Below are 23,075 nucleotides of genomic sequence, written 5' to 3'. Positions count from 1 at the left end.
AATATGCATTCTTTTGTTTAAGAATTAAATGAGAAAAAGTGTGTTGCTTTCTTTCTAGGTATCAGAAAAGTGCACTGACAAATATTTAAAAAAGGACCAGCTTCAAACATGTCCTACTAGGTGAGAGTAAAACTGGAAGGAAAATACCTACACATCAGAATAGTTAGTACAACGCAGGTATTCAAAAGGAATTGCAGCGTAACTGTAGCTTCAGAAACATGCACTCCCTGCTTATATCAGTTTAATTAATAAAAGAAAAAAATGAAATATATATGTATGCAAAAGTCTGTTTTTTTTTACCTTATTAGAGTCTTGAATTATTTTGACATTTTCAGCTCCAAATCTTTCACTGTAAAGGGTAAGAAGCCTCTGAGAAATTTCAGATAACCTTGTAAGCTTTGGTTCCTTGTAGATGTACTCTTTTCCATCCTCCTCTTCAAAAAAGGCCTAGGAAGAAATTATTAACAAGGCATGAAAAAAGTAATGTGGAGGCCTTAAAAAGAAAAAAAAACAAAAAGTTGCAATATCAGGGATACAGAGGAACCTTGATCAGTAATAATGGCTGACAGTCTCATTATTAGCTACTGAATGAAAATAAGGCTGTTCTGCTGCACGCACCATGTTTCAGATGTGCAACCCCATAAAAGATGGCGCCATGCCCTTCCAACTTCAGCAATGTTGAAATGTCCCTACCAACATTTTAGAACCCTTGAAGCAAACCACATGGCTCAGAAGTTTACCCATCACATGTAGTGAAGTGTAAACAAAGGCAAAAATGTAATTCAGTCTTCCAGTAGCTGGGTCCATCAAGCTGATGACAACCTTGACAAAAAAGAAAAATCTGTCCTTACTAGCAGTGGGAAAATGCCTGCATTTTATAATCAAGTAGATGTTCATCATATTGATCACTGCTGCAGAGGCCTTAGCTTTGTGGGTTATAGCCTGCCAGGGAGGTTGGCCTAATCGTTAAGGTGTTTGCCTTATAAACACAAGGTGTAGGGTTTGATTCTCATATGAGGTAATTGGTTAGGCTTAAAATGGCCCACAAGGTCAGTTAGCCTAGTACTAATCTATGACCCTATTTTAAAACTAGGAGTTTTGTCTTTTAATGGACTGTCATGAGATTGTATTGTGCTTTTAAAATGGAGCTCTTTTTTCCTGTCAGTTTAAAAGCTGTGTAAAGTAACTGAAAACCATATCTTCTGTGGAGAAATTATGCTTATTTTACTTTTGGGTGATGGCAAAATGTTTTAAAGTGCTTTTTACCATCTTTTTCTGTGAAACGGTATAAGGTACAAACATTTTTCCAGATTTAGACAACTTGCTTACCTTTGCAGAGCCTTTTTCAAAGTGTCATAAATCTTTCTTGGAACAGAGATCTCTTACAGAAGCTGAGATTCCAAGAGAACATTCAAAAAGTCTTTCTTGACTCCTTCACACAGGATTGTGTTCCTGGGATATCAACTAGACATCAAAGATATTTTCTTCCACAGGAAAAAAAAAACAGATCTATATCTATATCTATATCTATTTCTAAGGTTTTCCCCTCAAAGTTTGGTCACTGCAAGTGAGTATTTCAGGATTTTGGCTCTCGTGGATTCTATGATTCTCATGATGCCCTTATTAAGACACCACATGAGAAAGATACAGTGGTGTCTGAAATCTTTTTGGTCCCAGCATCAAAACCCCTTGTCTTTCCAAATTCCAATGCTGGGGTTTGTCAGAAGAAAATCATTTGGTAAAGACAACCGATCTCCTTAAACCCAGGTCTCTGCTTCTCCCACCCTAGTCCAAAGCAGTCAGTCACCACAGAAGCTTCAGGCTTTGCTTAGTAAGCAGTTTCAGGAGGGATAACAATGCAAGGTCTGAGAGACACCAATGACAGGTGCAAGCATATAATTATCAAAGAGTTGCTTTCCCTGATTGAGGCACTCAACTCTTTGAATCCTCTTTGGCCCCTGGGACCTCTTCAAATTATTTCAGACAATACCACAGTCATGTAGTACAGCAATAAATGAGGGGACCCAGGTCATACTCCCATTGCAGAATAGCCATGTTAGCTTGGGATAAAGCTTCACAGCACAGTTTCACACTATAGGCATCCTCAGCAAAACTGTGCGACAGCTAAGCTGAGCAAGACCAGGGCAAACCCACATGAAAGGAAATTAGATCCATCTGTAGGGAGATCCTCAAGTAGACCTCTTTGCCTCCACTCTGAACAATCAGCTGGTGAGATTCTGTTCTATGACTCCATGCAATAAGGCCTGGAAGACAGATGCCTTTTCTTTTCCTTGGGCAGAAATGTTCCTATATGCTTTTCCACCCTTTCCACTAATATCCAGGATATTTCTGAAGATTCAAAAGGAATCTCCCAAGATCATTGTGATGACTTACTTCTGGCCCAAGCAACCATGGTTTTCCTTCTTTTGGAAATGGCTGGGACAATTACCACAAGCTTCCTTACAGACTGGATCTACCCACACAAGAACATGGGTGTTTGATACACCCCGACATCAACTGACTGACTGGATGATATGGTCTTAATTCCTTTTAGGCATCTGCTTCCTCAGGACATGTAGCAGGTACTAATGCAGTCAAGAAAAACCTGCTACTATAAAATCATATATTAGCAAATGGAAATTTTTTTTTACTCAGTGTCAACAACATAACCAACACCCATTCAGGGCTTGCTGTTCTCTGGTTTTACAATATTTGTCAATTACTATCCCATGTCCTTTCTTAATCCTCTAGCAAAGTTTATTGATTGGCAATTTCAGCATGTCTGCCCAAAGGTGGTGCAGCGGTTAGCGTTGTTGCCTCACAGCAAGAGGCTCTCTGGTTCGATCTTTGGCTGGGGTGTCTTCTGTGCAGAGTCTGCATGTCCTCCCTGTGGTCGTGTGGGTTTCGTCCGGGTGCTCCGGTTTCCTCCCACATCCCCAAAGACATGCTGCAAGTGGATTGGACACGCTAAAATTGGCTCTAGGCATGAGTGCGTGCATGTGTGTGCCTTCAGTGGAAGGTTGGGTGCTGGGCTAGCAACTCGACACCGTAAAACTCCACTGCCAATCATGAGTGGACAAGGTGATCCACTGTGGCGACCCCTAACTGGGAAAAGCCGAAAGAGAGAGAAAGAGAGCATGTCTGCCCAATAATCCTTCTCTTTCAATACAGTCTTAAGTCAAAATGTTTTTGAAAGAAGTTTTGCACAAGTGGCCTTCAAATAAACTGGTGGCCCCTCCTTGGAATCTTAATTTTATGTTACAGAAGCTAACACTTACTCAATTTGAACCAGCTAACCTGGATGACTTAAGGTTCTTAACACAGAAAACAGTTTTACTGATTGCTCCAACCTTGCTAAGAAGAGCATTTGAGTTGCAACCTCTTAGGGTGAGTCAACCATATGTCATTTTCCACAGTGACATTGGTTCTTTGAGAACTAATCCTTCTTTTATTCTAAAGTGGTAGCCGAGTTTAGTATAAGCCAAACTATCCATCTCCCCATTTTCTTTCCTGAACCCAAAAAATGATGGAGAAAGGATACTCCATACCTTGGATGTCCACAGACAGCTCAGGTAGTATCTTGACAGAACTAAATCTTTCAGATTTTCAGATCACTTGCTATTTCTTGTGCAAGTAAGAAGAAGGGACAACCTGTGTCAAAACAGACTATTTCCAAATGGTTGTATAAGACCATTACCTTTTGTTATACTCAACAAAACAAACTATTACAGGCAGAGACAAGGCACACTCTACCATGGGCTTGGCTTCATCTGACTCTTTGAAAAGGGGTGAATTTTAGAAGTATTCTACAAGCTGCTACTTGGTCCTCTGTACATACTTTTACAAGCTCTGTAAGCTTAATTCATTCTCTAATTTTAAATCAAGTCTTCTAGGGCCATTTTCCATGGGTTGCTGGAGCCTTCTCTTTCTCCCAAATATAGTTAGCTATGGTACTCTACACATATAGCTAAGGCTACTTCAGCAGTGATCAAAATGATGAACATAATACAGCTGTCTTTGCTATAACAGTAGATGTTTGAATTATCACTACTGCATAGAATCATAGGAGGTTACTATGCTAATGGCCCTAGGGCCCTTACAAACCTAGGCAAGAGTTTATCCCCCCCAAAAAAACCCTCAATCAGCACCTGTTGCCCCTGTCAGTGATGGACAAAGGTGGAACCTCTGGGACAAATTTGTGGTTTGCCATCCATTCATCAAGGTTCCGCTTGAAGACGGTCAGCGAGGTACTCTGACATGTATGGGAAGTCTATTCCAGAGATGGACAGCCTCTGGGAGACAAACCTGTCTCTCCAGCAGGTTTTCTTGATGTTGCATGTTAGATTTAGGCCTGTTGAGTGGGTAATGCACGAGGAGCTAGACTTGCCTTGTAGGTGAGAAACAGATCACCTCTGAGCAATCTGTACGATACCGAGTAGAATAATATAGCAATAACCCACACCTGGGTGTGGGTAATGCTGGATTTACAAACGGTTGGTGTGATTTGGTCATGAGGGCGAAGCCCGAGTGGCCAAACAAAGCCAACCGCGGGTAAATCCAGCATTACCCACACCCAGAAGTGGGTTATTGCTATATCTAATGACATTATTTAAGAAAAAATAATTACTTTTCTTAAATAATGGCATTGTATAATGCCTCCTTGCTGCCTTTCCGCAGCTGTCTGGTATTCTGTGGCAGTTCTGATGTACTGCGCTTGCATATGCCTACGCAGTACATCAGAGCTGTGGGCAAAAGCAACAGAGAAAGCAAGATCTCCGTTGCTTTTTACAAACTGTTTTGCTATGTTAAATGGGTTTAACATAGCGAGACAGCTTTAAAAAGGCAACGGAGAATCTCTGTTGCTTTTTTAAAGCTGTCTCACTATGTTAAACCCATTTAACATAGCGAGACAGTTTTGAAAAAAGCAACGGAGAAAACAAGATCTCCGCTGCTTTTTACAAACTGTCTCGCTATGTTAAAGGAGTTTGACATAGCGAGACAGCTTTAAAAAAAGCAACAGAGAATCTCTGTGGCTTTTTTTAAAGGTGACTCACTATGTCAAACTTGTTTAACATAGCGAGACAGTATGAAGCAACGGAGATCTTGCGTTCTCCGTTGCTTAAAAAAAGAGTTATAGTAATAGAAAAAGTCCGGGCGACCGGACCTTTTTTCCATTACTATAACTGATTTACAATGTGCACGCTGACCAATCAGCGTGCACGTTTTTGAATATTAATGGGGGGTTGTTGTATAATAGTGATTTAAGCATGTCCACATTGGACAGGTTTTGGAGGCCATGGATTCTCTTTATGAGGTATATCTGTGGCCTTTCCAGTTGGTGCAGATGTATGAAGAGGTGCATACCAAACAGGGCGTTATACTCAATAATTGGTCTAATGGTGGAGGAGTATAGAGAGGTAATAACCTCCTTTTTTCTGGATGCAATCCCTTTACTTATGTGATGAACCAAGTAAAAGGCTTTTCTGACCACTGCCACTATATGATGGTTGAATGTGAGACTGTTACCAACCTGAGTACCCATGTCTCTCACTGCAGATTTTGTGATTAGGGGGTTGCCATTGATGTGGTAATCAGTAGGGGCAATGTTTTTGCCAAATTTTTTTTTGCATTTAGCTGGAAGCCATGACTTTGGCACCAGTCATTAGTTGCTCAGATACCCTCTTTGGGGAGTCAGTGACAACACCCAACTTACAGTCGTCCACAAGCTTGGTCAGCCAAAGGCCTTTTTTCTTTGCCTGGACCTCTGAGAAGTAGATGCCAAATAGTAAGGGTCCCATGACAGATCCCTGTGGAACTCCACTAGTGACAGGTTTGATGATGCTCGAGTGGGGGAATGTGTCAAAGTCCTTGGCCACATCAAGGTAAGCTGCATGTACTGACCTTCCCTCATCCACGGGCTTTGGTGACAGTCTCAAAGAAGTCAACCAGGTTCAGCATTATCTTTGCAGTAGAACTAGGCAAAAGCATTAATGTGCTGCATACGTCAAGGGCTCTCTATGTTACAAGCTTCTAAACTGACATGCAGCATTTTAAAAAATATAATTAATACGATAAAAATATGAAATCATAATATCATTAGCTAAAGTAAATGTCTTAGGCAACATTCAGATATTATCGCTTGTTTTGTTAGTATATTTTGATTTAAGTAGCATTCTCAACACCATAACTTTCTGTTGGTATGCAAATGCATAAACTGAAACTTGGAGCTCAATTAATTAAAAAAAAAAAAAAAAAAGTCCTGAAATTTTAATATTACATGACAAAGACTGGGACTGTAGTGCACATATGTGGACATGCGCGCATGTGCACACACACACACACACACACACACACACACACACACACCATCATCATTAGTAGTTATTTAACTTGAAATAAATAATACAACTAACACACTACTATCAATACCTTTCTCTGGGACAGAAACAGACATTAGTACTATCACCCTGCACGAGACAGAGTTGCTGTGTGTTGATATGTTACCATAGTCTTATATATTTACAACACCTGTGTCAAGCAACATTCAAATATTTTGCTTGGTTTCATAATTATGTTTTACTTTGGGCAGCATTCTCCTTATCAGCAGCACCATTTCATGTGGTATGCAAATGTGTAAAATAAAACGGTATGCTGAATTCAAAAACATATCCTGAAAGTATCAATTGCACTACATGAAACTGATGATCTTTGTATGCATGTGTGTGTGTGTGTGTGTGTGCGCACACGTGCATGTGTTATATACATATACATGTGTATCTATGTATATATATATATATATATATATATATATATATATATATATATATATATATGTATAAATACACACACACACACACACAAATACTTTTATTTATTTAATCTAAAAGAAAAAATAAATTCAGCAAAATTTGTGAAAAAAGTTACACTATTGTTGAAGTCCTTAACTGCCCCTCAGTCATGTAGTGCAAGAAATCTGGTCAAAGCCAAAAATAATGGAGGGACAAATGCTCAAAAATAAGGACAGATTTTAAATATTGCTTTTGTAAAACTTGTTAAGTTGTTAGAATAACAGGGTTGTGTTAACATGCATTTTCTGAAGGCTAGGTCTTAAGCTCAAATCTTATTATTTAATGACGTCAGGCCTTAGTAATTTGCCAGAAAACCACAGATATTGTGATGAACAGATCAAAAGTATGAGGTAAAAATATGGACAGTCTGTGAAAATCTGGAAGTTTGAGAGGTACACCCTGTGCTGGTCCTCGGTGGCTGAATGCTGTAGTTATTCAAATACACAGCATGCAGCACCATAGATCAGTAAAGCAGAACATACGAAGGCTGTTTTAATTCAGACATGGACATGTGTTTTCCGTTTAATGTTATACTGCGCCAATATGATGCATTTTGTATAACTGAATACTTTATTACAGACTTTATTCAACAGTGCAAAGGAGATTGTCACAGAGCTGTAGGCAATAGCTGTGCTACACAAAACATCATAATCAGAACTTAGAGAATAAATACCTCTGAACATTTAATAATATTTGTATAATTTCAACAGCACACAGTATCTGCAATCCTAGCACAAACAGGAACTCCTACTAGCTAGTACATGTGGTCTTGCTCTGTGGACACATTGCTTTTAACCAGCTAGTGAACTGTGGCACTCCTACTGCCAAGGCTACTATACCTGTGCAGTATAAATGAAGGACAGGATCTAAATTACTGCTGTATTATAAAGTTCCATTTTACAGGTTCATAGGTCAGTACTTGGCTAGCTGCCCTTTGTGGGCCATTTTAAACCTGGCCAGTTTACCTTTTTGTGCTCGAAACAACCTATCCCATTTAGCTTTAGATTGGCCTTACCCATCCCATGTTTGATAATTATATATTAATCCTAATGAGAATAACTGGGATCATACCATAGATAATTTCAAAGTACCCATGCAAGGGATAAAACATTTAGCTGCATTGGTTCATTAGTAGTACAGGATGCAGTCTTGGGATACGTTTTCTGTTCCCCATCTACAGATCTAATGTGCACTTCAGAATGGATGGGGATGAACTTTGTTTTATGTGGATGGGTTGTCTATTCCATGGCAGCAGTTCCTCTGCGAAATATACATGTCCCTCCAAACCATTATGTTCATTTTACAGAAGTTAAGAACCCTAGACTGAGTATTTCTGATGCCATTTGACTTGCTGATGTGCAGTAAACACATTAGTGTTATGCGCACGGACGCATGCGCATGCACACACACACACACACACACACACACACACACACACACACACACACACACACACACACACACAGTTAGTATTTATTTAGCTTGAAATAAACAAAATAGGCAATGCAGTCAAACATCTTGACTATCCAATGATGCAGGATTTTGACCATCTGAAAGCTGTGTTCATTCAGACATGGAAAGTACAGTATTAAAGGCAAGTAAAGCATAGAAGTTGGAAGCTTTTAATAAATCATTTGTACAAATGTGCATCACCATTAGTTACACTCCCCAACAAACGTTGTAAATTATGTAGCTGAATGCAGTATTGCAGTATTATTTGAACCACACTAAGTCTAGCACCATAGTAGAGTAGGCAACTGCTGTGTTGTGAGCACATACCCATGCATGTTTGTACACACACACACACACACACACACACACACACACACACACACACACACACACACACACACACACACACACACACACACATATCATTAATCTTCATTTAGTAACTTCAATCAAGGAAAAAAGCACAAGAATAATTATCTTTGTACTCTTTTGGTATGAAGATAATGTATGAAGTTTCAGTGGATGGCACCTTGATACACTGACTAGCACTGTGACCTTATAGCAACAGGTTCTTTCTGCCCAGTCTGTATGTCTTTGTATCTGCATGGGATATTCTGGGTTCTCTGTATTCCTCCCACCCCCCCAAAGACATGCAACAGGCAAACTGAAAACTCTAAATTGTATGTGTGTGTGTGTGTGTGTGTGTGTGTGTGTGTGTGTGGGGGTATCTGTATTTGAAATGGAAAAAAAAGTTTGGTGTCTTACTTGCATGCCTGACTTGTCTAGCAAATTCTGTGGATCTCAGTGCTGTTCTCAAGGGTCACTATAGCATGTGACTTGATAGCATTGGCTGCATGGTTGGAGTTTCAAAAGGACACAGTATTTATAATCTCACCAGGAGGAGGCATACATACTACCTAAACTAATATTTGTCAGCAGGCTTTGTGAGCAGATTTTTGCTCAGTTTATGAAATGTAGTTTTCTTAGTACACCACTGATATATCTCTGCACTATAATGAATTCTGGCAGCCAGACCATTTGTTTTTCTACAGTCACATAACATGAAGAAGAGCACAAAGGTAATATCTGAATAACAGAAGGTAAGAAATGTGGATTCCCCACAAAAAGTAATTCTGTTGCTCATACAGACTGAATGCACTCTGGTAATCATAACTTCAGATATTTTGAGGTCACTGTATCAATGAGAGGTCCTTGTCCCTTATAGACAGAATTCCTGGTTTAAAGGTCTGTTGCAAAGGACTCACAAATTTATTCAACAACTGATAGCCAACAGCCACAATGGACACACACACAAAAAAGAATAACATCACCGTGTCTTGCCATGTTTCAAATATGTGTTTAACCTGGCTCTGACAAATGGGGAATATCGTGTGTAAGGCATGTTGTGAAGGTATGTGCATACTGAAAGTTCTGGATGAACATATGAAAGCTGGATTACTGGGATAACTCTGCTTTTTAACTAAGAATGCCCCATTAAACTAGCAGTCCATTTTCTGTGGAGGCACAGTCAGAAAACCTCTACAACAGATACCACCTACAATGTTACAATGTACAGTTTAACCTACTTTCAGCTGTGACAATGGCAGGATGAAACAACGCAATTAATGAGTCATAACTCCAAGAAACGAACAGTTATAGCTTGTTATGTTCATCTTTTAACTTATAGTAATTAACATATTTATGATGTTTTATAAATACAAAACGGGTAGCTTTCAAGTTCACTTGTAAAGACAAACAATGGAACATACTGAAATTAATAAACAGGAGCCGGCATTGAAGTCATACAAACAGGGTTAATTAGAAAACATTAGCTGTTAAAACTGCCTAAATAATAGTGAGTACTCTAACACTGTTTGTGAAAAATTGGATGATGGAATGCAGGAAGCTGGGGAAGGAGAGATAACAATAGATGATTGAGTGGCATGTACAACAGAAGTGCTTAATGTTCAAAGTAGGAAATAATGGAAAAATGTAGGAAATTGAAGCACAGGGTCTTACAAGTTCAGATGTGTCAGCGGTGAGTAGTAGCTGAAAATGTTTATTTTACTTTGCAAAGTCCGTGTAAACAGGAATGCCAACATTTAAAGAGGTACTTTTGGACCATGTGATAGATCGTATCACATTTTCAAATTCAGATCATCAACTTTAGAACTCATCAGCTTAACAAGTGTATTTCATCATGCCATCTCTGCTAATATTAGAGATAGTAATTATGTTTGCCTTTATTCTTATGTACCGTATAAGGATAGAATTCCACATATATGCATTTCCTTGGTGATTTATCTCCACATATTATATAAGACAATTTTTTATGCTGTGTTCAACTATAAAGCAAAATATATTCACAGCCCTAGATTCTTACCACAGCTAAAAGATTAACTTTAAAAAGTCCAAGAGTGTCAACATTTAACTCTGCTAAAAAGGGACCCAAAAAAGTAAAATCATTGACATGAGAAATCACTTGCTTTAATGCCCCACAAAGACAAGCAAAGTAGTTAGCTAACATTTTTCATCCAACTCAGCCTACCTACTATAGTGATTTTTTTAAAAGTAGTGAGCCATCATGTGATATGGGCAAAAACGTAGGAAGGAAAAAATTAGCCCTGTCATTTTCTGTGGAAAATCAAAAACTCTAAAGTAGATTCTGTATACATGTTAGATAGATAGGTAAAGAGACTGACATACAGAGGCAGATACTTGTGAAAGTTTTCTATTTGAGTGATTTTTAAACAGAAAAGTTCACAGTATGCAAAGGGTTTTGCACTGTGCAGAAATTTTTTTCATTTATTTTAAGCTCCTGGTTGCACCCTGTAAATGCTGGTGTGAAAATTCCAAAACTTATAAATGATGGACTTTTGAATTCATGGAGTTCTACTTTCAAGCTCTGGGAGCCTGCTGTGCAACTCTAGGACCCTGGCTTTCATAAAATGCAGTCAATCAATATCTCATACTTTGTATAATCTCTGTAAAACAATCAACCTTTGTGTAATCTCTTCTAGCAAACTAAAGTAAGCTGCATTTTGTATAATAGTAAGACAGTGATGCTTTTTACATATACTTTCTCAGACTTGTGTAAAAACATGCTTTTTCTCCTTAATATTTCAAAAGTGTAACAAGACAAAACTTCACAAAAACATTGTTAGAATGTCCATGCCTTAAATCTGAAAATTTTCCAGGAATGGTTTTCTTCATTGTAGAGACCTGAAATGAATACCATATTAACTTTGCCTGATTCTTGCCTTTAAAGTTAGCAAGCCAGCACACATGGTCAAATATAGGATTCAGCACCATAAAATGATATAACCAAGGGTCATGATAGAAAAAGTGTGACTGAGACATATCAGGGCCATCTCAGTGGAGTAGTGTTTTAAACTTCAAACTATAGATGCTGAGATTTAAAATCTGAATTTTAGGCAAATCACTTTGGACGTATATACAGAACTTGAGTGAATGTCAACTACATTTCAAAACCTGCTTTAACATTCAGGCTTTTAAGATATATCTTGGCTAACAATTGTGTGTTTGCTTTTAGAAATAATCACAAATAATTGGATTTAAATAGTATATTTTTCAGTGTTTTTCACCGTTTTGAATAATATGTCCTTTAACTTGAACTCGTATCATGCAATGATTTCCAGTAAAATAATTGATTTTTTATTTTTTTTAAGCATCCATGCAAAGTGATTCTGGGTTCAGCTTTCAACAATTTTCTTTCCTTTTTTTTTTTTGTTTTGGATGAATGTAGATGAGATTTCTAGTGATATACAGACAGAATGGACCCGCTTGGAAACAGGGTCACTGCATCTCTCTTTGGAACACTCACAAATTAATTCCTGAATTTATGTTCAACATAGTGTGAAATATGTTTTCTTATGTAAATCATTTTTTATTTACTGCTGACAATTCCAAGTTTTTTTCTACACTGGAACATGAATTAAAACTATTTCAATATTTGTAGTGGCAAAGAGTGACTTCTGATAATTATTTATCTGTGGTATGCATTCTGACAGCCTTATAAGTCCTAAATACATCTGTAAACAGCCACGTGTAAACTTTCAGTTATATAAGTATGGAGCAAATAAAAGCGTAAATGTGTATCTGAACAATATAAGGCTTATTTTAAATCATTCTGAAAAGCTGAAGCAGGACCAAAAACTAGAGTGTGAGAAATTTGACAGTGAACTTTGAAATTTGGTTCAATTTCCTTTCTAGCACGATGTATACAATAGTGTGTCTATCTGTCCCTTGTATTTTTAACAAGAGGTTCACGGAGACCAAAAAAACATTTCTGTAAGACAGAAATTATTGAGTCTATGCACATTTGGATTGATGTGGTCAAGCAGAGAACAATGAAATTTCTAAACAAACTAATTATTCAATTACAAAATTTGCATGATGTTTTTGTGTTAATGACACATTGGTTCATTCAACAAATTTTGCTTTTGTTTCAGTACACAGTACTAGGGGGTGAAGCTGCAAAGGCATCAGTACCTTAGGCAAAGACCTGAAATCAGTGGAAACGTTTGCAGCATTATGTAAGTTTCATTCTGTACTATAATGTACCACATATACTTTATCTGGGTCAAGATATTAAAACAAACATTTAATCTGGTATATAATAGAAAATTGAGCTAACTTACTGATCACTGTATTTTGGTCAGCAGCAGGCATTTCTACTGTGTGTGCTGAGATGTCATGTGAGATGTTATTCCTTGCTATTTGGACACTACCCAAGATATTTACAAAAATTATGCAAATACACAAACATATCATATATATTGCCAAGCAATTATAAATATCTGCAAAGTGACACCAGGTAGCAGTGAGAAGTTTTCCAGCATTATGTAAGTTTTCATTTGATATCATGAAGTATCACATAAACTCACTGTATGAAAAAGCAATAATAACTATCATGGCTTCTCTATACATGCTTCAGATGAAATTGCTTGAGCATCAGTAGCACACAAAGAAAAAAAGGCAAAGCAGCATAACACTGAATAATTTAACTGTTTGTTGTCAGTGATTCACTTCTTTAGAGTGATTTTTCCCTTCAAGTTGGTGTATATATAAATTTAGGGCTGTGGGGGGGGTTTGCCTTCCACACTGAGGAGTGCAGTTAGGCTTGTTCCCTGCAAACGAAAGAAAAAAAGAAAGAAGGATTTCCTTTTGTATTTCTGGCATTTGTTCATTGTTTTGGAACACTGATCTTCAGGAGGTTGCTTCACAGTAGAAACAACAGTTACACATTTATAATTTCGAATTATATAAATCACACTATTTAATTTACTGAAAATCAAATTTCTGTGTAGAAGCTTCCTTTTTTGAGAAGTATCTATTTTATTTTAGTACTTCTGTATTTGTTAAAACAAGATTTCATCAGAAAATTAAGTTTTTATCACATTTACTGATGAAGTCTTGTTTTTTTAAACCACTTCTTTTTTATTTAGAACAAATTTCAACATCCTGTGTGAAAAGTTAATAAAATAGAAACAAGCAATACGTTCTCTCACTGACATTTGAAGTTGCATAAAGTACAACTGAAAATCAATCTGGAGATATTAAAAACCACAATACACTTAATAAACTCTACAGGGCACTGAGAGCCCAGTATGGTCCAGTTATGCTATGTGTCAGGGCAAAATCACTTGTACATTGGGCGTTAAGTAATTCATCTACAAGCACCATTTGGCAAACAAGTGTTCATTAGGTTTAGACTTTGCTGCTTTAAGTTCCATTTATCTGATCTCTTACTATCCTGATATATCAGCTGTCTCACAGGTTTGAGTAGATTTTCAGCATCTAGTATAGGCCTTTCTGGTCACTAGTAGTATCAAATTCAATATATTTAGGGAGGTTTTATCTGAATCATCCAGCTAATTAATGAAGGGTCCATAAATGTTCTGTTACATAAGGATTCTAAATTTCTTTTAAACTCATCCAACTTTGTACATTCCCCCAAAACATATGGGACCAATCGACCAAATCCTTTGTAAAACATCTTCGGCAGTGTGGGGCTTCATTGGGGAAGATTCTGTGTAATCTGCAAGGGGTATAAATTTATATAAACATACACTGTCACTCAAAGAATCTGAATTTACTGGACTTAGCAGCATACTTAGGGGGAAGGGGAATGTTTTGCCAAATCTCTTGGGTTATGGAAATACCAAACACTGCTTCCCATATGAGGGGAATACTCCTCCTTGGGAGAACTGAGTATTTTATACAGGCGGATTAACACGCCTTTAAAAGGTGCAGCATCTGAGTGGCTGTCTGCTATCCACTCTACAGGTCTGGGTCTATCAGTGTGCTTTACTTCAGTTAACCTTAGCAAACCTTTCTTTGCTGATAGTAGCTCATACAAGTCTTGAGTTATGGGTCCTTCACCATATATAATAAAATATTCTCAACCCTCAAGGATTCATTTGATTTCCTATAGTTACTTCCAGTATATCAAATCTTCAATTTGTTAAAGCATGTTAAAAAGATGAACTTTGTATGCTCTCCAGAAAGGCACCCCAGTTACGGGCATTAGGCCAGTTTCCCAATATTTGCAGTCCAGTATTGCTAAGGTCCATTTAAGGTGGTGCAGGTCCCTCTGAGATATCTTCTTTTCTCTCCCTGTAAATAACACAGTATATTAGACCAGGGGCTTGCCAACTTGAAAAGTCATAACAACCTTCCAACAACTAACCACCTGAGAGTTAATAAAGTCTTTTAAGATCTTAAGCCTGGCTGCTAGGTAATAATTAAAGTCTGGGGCACCCAGACCCACCGATATGGATGGAAGCAGTATAATCTCCCATGCTAGCCTAGGTTTGGCATTGGCCCAGATAAACTTCAAGATCAGTTGTTTGAATTTTGGCTTGTTTAAATTACACTGTGACTAATCAGATATCCTCTTAGCATTTCGTTAATCTTTGCATTTTATTTTAAGTCTCTTGAATGTTAGTTCTGTTTTTTTTTTTTTTTTTAATAATAAATGCAACCAACCTAATTCCCCAAGTATGTTTTAAGTTTTCCACTAGGACCTGAAGGGGAATCTTTGAGAGGCAGAGGCTTAGAACATAGTTTATCCTTATAGCTTTAGTTTTAGTAGTGTTCATCTTGTAACCTGCACTCGTTTCCCTAATGGTGAGCCCTACACCATTCTCTGGATCCATAAGAACTAGGAGATCTCCTTTGTACAGAGCAAGCTTTTTTTTCCCCTATTGTCCCAAGGGAGGGTCTTTTAATAGTGGAAGTTCTCATCTGTCTGTGAGGTAATGCCTTAACCATTATACCAACCACCAAATATAAAATTGTAACTTTTGGCATTTTTAACTAATCACAATCATCAGTGATTTACCAGAAAAATCAAACACTTTATAAGGGAAACACCAAAAATATGGTGAAAGACTGAGATACATTCTGCTGAATCAAGGACAGTTGAAAGTTATGTGATAAAACGTCTGCCTCTCTCTGATGATGCTAACACTAAGTAATATAGAACATCACTCTAAACTTAACTGTTTGCAAATCTGAAGCCCAGGAACAAAGGGAGAGGAAGTCATTTGATGGAAGGTCAGAAAATAATGCAGCACAGACATCTATTAAGTGGATTGTATGTAGATGCCTTTGCTGCATGAATGAAAGAGATGTATGACAAACAGCACTAATGTCTGCCCTAGTCACGTGATAGCAACTGGTTGTAGATAATTAGCAAAAAACATTTAATTACACCACATACCAGAAACCACAGTTAGTTCTGTGAGAAGGGCCAACCAGATAACTCCCTATACTGCTGTGAATACATAGCAGAAAACAAATTTGGCAGGACAACCAGTAAATGCCTTGAATAATTTTTCCAGTGGAAGTACGTGTGTGTCTACACACACGCATGCACACACACACACACACACACACACACACACACACACACACACACACACACACACACACTAGTGATTCTACACATGCAAAAACAGCATCTAATGTTTTTGCGTGTTTAGAGTAAGCATAATTAGCTTAATTTTTTCAACTTTATAAAGAACATGTGCATATGTTGTAGGCACCATGCAGAGGGGCGGGAGGAAAGAATGTCTTAGAGTTATAGGTGCCACGTAGTACTACTCATAAGTAGCCCTGCAAGCACAAATGAGTTAATGACCCAGTGGTGACCATGCTTGGGTGCCTGTGAAAGAGATAGAGAAAAATGACTCTTTCACATGCTGTATGCAGGGTCTCTTTGTCTTGAGGTGCCGATCCAGCTCTGCCAAGCAAGATGCCAAAAGCTAAATGGTAGACCCTGTAAAAATGATAAGGAACTCATGCACCTGCTGTGTGAAAAGGCTCTGGTCTGTTAAGATTAAAATCATGTGATATATAGACATTCATGCAATGATACCTATTTTGCACACATAATATGCAACCTGTTAGAAACTTGCAGGGTTAAGAGTACAGCCGTCATTTTGTCTAGGTTTAATTCTAAAAGTACTCTATTATGCTTTTTTTTTTTTTTTTTTTATGTTTTTCTGTGAGTATATACCTGGACTTCACTGGTAAGTTGTATAATTTCCATTCAGGTAGTAGTCGTGGAAAGCAGAATCATGACAGAACAGTAAACAGGTTTCCTAGAAGTATATGTATTCGTTACCGGAATAATTTTTTAGGTTTGCCCAGGCTGACTACATGTTTAAGTGGCTACATCTGCAGTCGTGGCAAAGCATGCCATGTCAGCAGGCCATATTTTTACTGGCTAACTTCTCCCAAGAGGTCTTATGCTGCACTGCAGCACAGCTGAAAGGGCCTGCATACAGGCAATATGTGACTCCTTGGAGCAAGTACATTATCAGCATCTGTATACTTAGCCTTAGCAATATGTAGTCATACGTTTCCTGTGATTAAACTGGAGTCACCATGTCTACTGAATGAGGAAGAGACTGGAGAATTTCAGGAAATCTGAAAACGATTTTCTGCTATAGACATACAGGCATCAAGGTCCACACAAACTGGCTGAGGGCAGGTGTCATATATTGAAGGATCACATATGGCACCACTGCGTGCTACCCCGGTGTTGCTGTCACATGACTGATAGGATCAATTGCACCAAAAAGGTAACATGGAATGCTGCTACTGAGTAAGCCATCTGCAGGGCGCATGGGGAGCTTCTTGTCACTAGGATAAGGAGATACAGCTGTAGTTACACCTAGTGGTGATACGGATGTTGTTGCTGTGCTGACCCAACTCATCTGTGTTTCATGGGTAATAGAGTATGTTAGTATGCAACAGAGTTAGCATAAACAGCTATTATATATACTGAGTGAAGTCTAACAAAGAAGACACATTTATTTTCATTGGGAATCAGGAGGGCCACAAGGTAGCATCTCAATTTGTATATACTATACAAACTGATATATTTTGTAACTGTATCTTTGCTTCTTTGCTATAATTACCTCAAATACATATATTGTAATGGCAGCTCAAAATATTATTCATATCTTTTGTCTGTTGTATGGTATTATGTCATCATGCTTTTGCAATTCTGTATTTACAGTGCTATGGAGCTTTTCTTCCCTGGCCTTACTTGAAAGGGGCTTTAAGCTCAACTGGACTATCATCGTAAAAATAAATAAATAAATAAATAAAGTGAGGATGAGTAATAAGGAATTTAATGGATTTACACACTTGTCTTTATGTCTCTTGGACACCCTTGCAGCATATTTTAATGTGTTCATTATGCTCTTTTAATGGTATACATTCACAGGTAAAATAGGTGATTGGCAACAGGTAGAAATGACTGGGGCTGGACTAGGGGCTAACCATTCAGCCGAGTGTGGCAATGACAGTGAGGTAAATGGTCATGTGTCATAGTCAGAGAAAACAGTGAAACTCCTCTATGCCTTACTCTTGGGTGAGGAGTTACCTTTCAGACTGGCTATATATACAGCCAAATGTATTGAACTCACCAAATTTCTGTGGAGCAAGGACCTCCTGTGGCTGAAAGGTTCACATGTACTCCCCCATTGTCTGAAACAGCAGCTTCTGAGGTGTATACTGATATTTCTGTGGCCATACCCACCACAGGCCAGTGACATCACAACTCACAGATGACCTCTGAAATGTGTACAGTGTTAGGGATAAAACAGCAAGAGTGTCATTCAGATACTGGTACAGTCTGCTGCCATGCATCCACAATGTGTTGTGTGGTATTTGTAAGGATGCTTCCTAGCAGCACTGTAAGCTCTGTGTAGGCATGGAGATCAGACATCATCAAATGTCTACTCTACTGATGTCTATGGGGGCACACAGTGCCCCAGTGAGCATTTCCATCATGGAATTACTAGTAACATTATGTCTGTCCAGAGTGTTAGCCATGGCCAGGTGTGGGTTGGGCATGTTCATGGGCCTTTACAGGGTGCTCACTCAGCAGTGGCTGAAGCTGTCAGAATGCTTGCCACCCCTCATCATGGATGGCAATGACTACCCATCTCCAGCAAGGGAACTCCTCAGCAGCAAGTTTCATCTAGCTTCTGGTTACAAAGTAGCACACCATTCTGCCATGAAAGATTGCAGTCTCTACCCTTCTCACCAAAAAAGTGACATGCGATTAAAGTCACATGGTGCCACCCCATCCCTGTTAGGGGACGCAATGATCTCTGACTGCATTTATCCTTCCAGTGAATAGAACCTTGCAATATGCCTCCAGTGACATGTTTCCCATATCCAGTTTGGGTTGGCCATCTTGTGTTACTGTGTCAACTGTTCCCCTCTACAAATGACGGTGACTATGACCCACAGCACCCTGCCTCCCATGTTGTAATGAGGCAAAGTCCACTGTACAGTGAAATCATACCATAACAGGTCACAGAGCCTAACCGGAACATTGCAATCATCATGTTTTGTGTATATAAACCTTGTCATCACAATAAACAAAACATGCTGGAGGGACAGGTTCCTGACCCAGAGACTCCCCAGACTCTGGAATAGATTGCCCATACATGTCAAGCAGAGTTCCTCTTTGGCCCTTTTCAAAAGGAGCCTTGACGATTGGATGAGAGAAAGGAAATTCACCCCGGGGATCACGTCAGTCGCCCTGCTAGACAGGGGTCCAGGGAAGTAAATAGTGTGGGAAGAAATAGCCAGGGAATTGTTATGGCTAGGCTTGTATAGGCCCTAGGGCTGATAGCCTAGTACCAACCTATGAACCTTATGAATGTCATGGCCCATAGTTGTCAACCAGATGTTGCTGTTTTGCCAACAGTTCCATGTGTCATGCCTGTCACCTGTCGAGGGGGATCTCACTAACTGTAGATCTGGTTCCTGATAGTCATCATTTCCTTCTGCTGGGGTGTATGACAAACGGTTTACTACAGCCACATATTCCGGATGCTGATCTTACTTATGTATAATAATGTTATGAAGTATTGCATATACTACAAACATCTTGCTGGCTGTCTCAGGAAAAAGTAAGAGACCCTTCAAGTGTATTTAGGTTTTCATCAGCCCAAGCACACATTCAGTGACGTTACACGTCTGGTTCTGTAAGGAGTGGTTGACACAACTGACTGTCATTTTCGTAGACTTCAATTTGAAGCCATATACCTCAGTCTTGGAATCTCATGGAAGGGTGACAGGAGGAGTAAAACTGATATCAGAGCTGACATGATTATTTTTATTATCTTTCTGGTCCCCCAAGTCAGCAACTAATTACCAGGGCATTTCTTTTTAACCAATTAACCTTAATTTTCCCTTCTGAGGAAAAATACTTACGAGGTTAAGGACCACTGCCCCATCAAAATGCAGTTAGGGGTTTGTCATTTTTTTGCTTTCCTATTGAAGTCCTTCTGTGGAGGCAAGCTTGAAATACCACTAATCTTCTTCTGGAGGAACTGTGTTCTGCAGCATCCAGCTGAGGTATTACTTGTAGAAGAGGCAATGATTACTTCAACTACCCATTAGCAAGGTAAGCTACCAAAGCCATTCATTCACTCTCAGCCCCTGACAGGTTCTTGGAATCTGGCCATTATGTGGACTCAGGTTCAAGTATTACAGGTGCAGCACCCCTGAAACATTGGCCAAGTCATCAGAGGTATTACATAATGTAGTATGTCATGCAACATATCACATACTAAACATGAAATATGATGTAGGATCTCACAATAGCATTTATCATTCCCATATGACATTTATTCGGGACAACAAGCTGAGCCTGCCATTAATGTTGATAATCATTTTTTATTTATCTTATCCTCCTTTTAGCTTGCTATCAACCCTCTCTAGTGGCCAGTCATCCATTTGATTCCTCTATTATCCCATAAGAGGTCAGTGGTAAGAGTAATGCTCACCCAATGAAAAGCACTACAGCAGGCCAGGTGCTCTTTTTTGTTCCCTTGTCACGGCATCCCTTTCACAGATGTCAGCACACCAGGTACAGAATAAGACAAAAATGTCATTAACATGGATACGTGCTCCCACACACCAGGCCACATAGGGTGAACTGTTGATGTTAACTTCCAGTCCTATGAAATGTGAAAATATTACAGCAGTACTTGGCCAGGCTCTTCCTCCCAGACTGGCCAGTCTGAGCTGACCACTCACTGCCATTCCTTCTCCATCAGCTCACTGGTATATGAGCCACTAAATGACACTGTAAATGTTGGAGCACCATTACGGATACAACTGTTTATGCCACAGAGCCAGCAAGGGGAGCAAGTCTGCATACTGAACTAAATTAGCATGGTGAGTGGAGGTGTAGAGGTCATTAATAAATATATTAAAGAGGAGAGGACCCACGATAGAGCCCTAGCGACACCTGTAGTAAATGGTTGAAAGGGTGAGTAGGTTTGTTGCCATTTAACAGCTTGTTGCCTTCCAGACAGGTAAGTAAGAAACCACAACAAGGAGTACTGTAAAAGTTCTATTGAGAAGAGTTGAACAAGCAATTGCTGGTATGAGACAGTATCAAATGCCTTTGACAAGTCTAAGCACATGGTAGACACAAGCAGACCATTGTTTATGTTGGTTTATTGTCCTGGCAAAATGTAGTAGAGCAGTAGTGGTGCTGTGCTTGGGGCCTAAATCCAGGTTGCGTTTCTGACAGCTGGTTATTTGAGGTTAGATATTGCATCAGCAGGGTAGCACACTGGTGTAGCAGTTAGCATTTTCATCTCACAGCAAGAGGCTCTCTGGTTCGATTCTTGGCTGGGTTGCCTTCTGTGTTGTGTCTGCATGTCCTCCCTGCATTCATGTGGGTTTTCTCCGGGTGCTCTGGTTTCCTCCCACATTCCAAAGGTATGTAGTAGGTCAATTAGACACTCTAAACTGGCCCTAGGTGTGAGTGTATGCATGCCAATGTGTATGTTGTACCCTCCGAGGAGGGTTGGAACTTGGGCTAGCAACCTAACCTTGTAAAACCTGTAACTACTACAGAAACAATGAGTGCTGAATGGTGTTCATTGCCAGATGTTCCACATGGTGTGTAAAAGAGAGAGATTATATCAGCAATATATATATATATATATATATATATATATATATATATATATATATATATATATATATGAATACATGCATATGGTCGAAGACACCACCTCCGAACCTAAATGTCGAAACTCACACTGGCGAACGGTCAGAATGTCGAGCGTAACATCGAATTTGACATTTCCGGTCACTCAACCACCACAACAAGCACTACCATGGGTCGAGAAGGGGGGGTTATTAGCCTGGCTGGCGTTCGGCATTTGAAAATTCGACATTTCGCAAACTGGGGTCACTGCCTTCGACATTTAGGATGTCGGACAACTCACGTTCGCCTAAATGCGTGCATTCCATATAAATATATATATATATATATATATATATATATATATATATATATATATATATACACACACACACACACACACATATATATATATATATATATATATATATATATATATACACACACACACACACACACACACACACACATATATATATATATATATATATATATACACACACACACACACACACACACACACACACACACATACTTTCACTCTCATTTTTAATAAACTAACATGATCTATACTACATAGTGTAAACGAGAAAAAATGTTTACGAAAAAGATGCTGTAATGCTTGGAAGATTACTTGATCATGCAAATTAAATTAATTTACTGAAGAATACTAAAGACATTTTTTCTATAACGTTTAGTTTATTAAAGAGTGAGTTCATCAGAAAGAAAACACACTGTAATCTCATTCTAGACATCATCTCTCTCCAAGAAACAACATTTTTTTGGACTCTAATGAGAAGTATAACCAGAGCTGTAGTGTTTTGATAAATGAGCTTTCAGCCCAGTTTGATACAATGATTTCATTTTACCATGGGGAAAATATTAATAAAAGAGAAATAAATTTTAAATGGCAAAAAAGGTCAAACGGATTACGTCTTACATCACTTATTTGTTTTATATACAGACATCAAAACAGTCATTAAAGCTGACAAGAAGCAAATGTACTAGGTTAGAATCTGAAATAAAGACTGTTAATATGTATAATCAAATGCAGACATTCTGTTTTTAATTACACTGCTGTCCTTACACTCTCAGGTTACAGTTAACAGGATTTATTTGTTTTTTGTTTTTTTTTAAATTAGGCACTTCAGTTGTTAACAGTATATTCCATGTTCTGGGTGGGGGGTCTAGCAAATGTGACAATTTAATTGGCTTAGCTGGCAATACACTCATTAGAACATGAACTGAAGAATCAGATAAAGCGTAGCCAAACA

General features: G+C 38.6%; 1 protein-coding gene across 1 annotated transcript in view; it reads right to left on the bottom strand.

Annotated features, from left to right (window-relative positions):
• Positions 1–23,075, bottom strand: part of DOCK11 (dedicator of cytokinesis 11) — a 1,858,863-nt gene that overhangs the window by 285,654 nt on the left and 1,550,134 nt on the right. The window contains exon 48 of the mRNA XM_044057487.1: positions 301–447. Coding sequence (XP_043913422.1) covers positions 301–447 — 147 coding nt within the window. The remainder of the gene's footprint in view (positions 1–300; positions 448–23,075) is intronic.

Source organism: Protopterus annectens, chromosome 15.part0 (genome assembly GCF_019279795.1).
Source record: "Protopterus annectens isolate FY-2018-M chromosome 15.part0, PAN1.0, whole genome shotgun sequence".
In the NCBI taxonomy this organism is placed as follows: domain Eukaryota; kingdom Metazoa; phylum Chordata; order Ceratodontiformes; family Protopteridae; genus Protopterus; species Protopterus annectens.
This window is presented reverse-complemented; position numbering and strand designations above follow the sequence as displayed.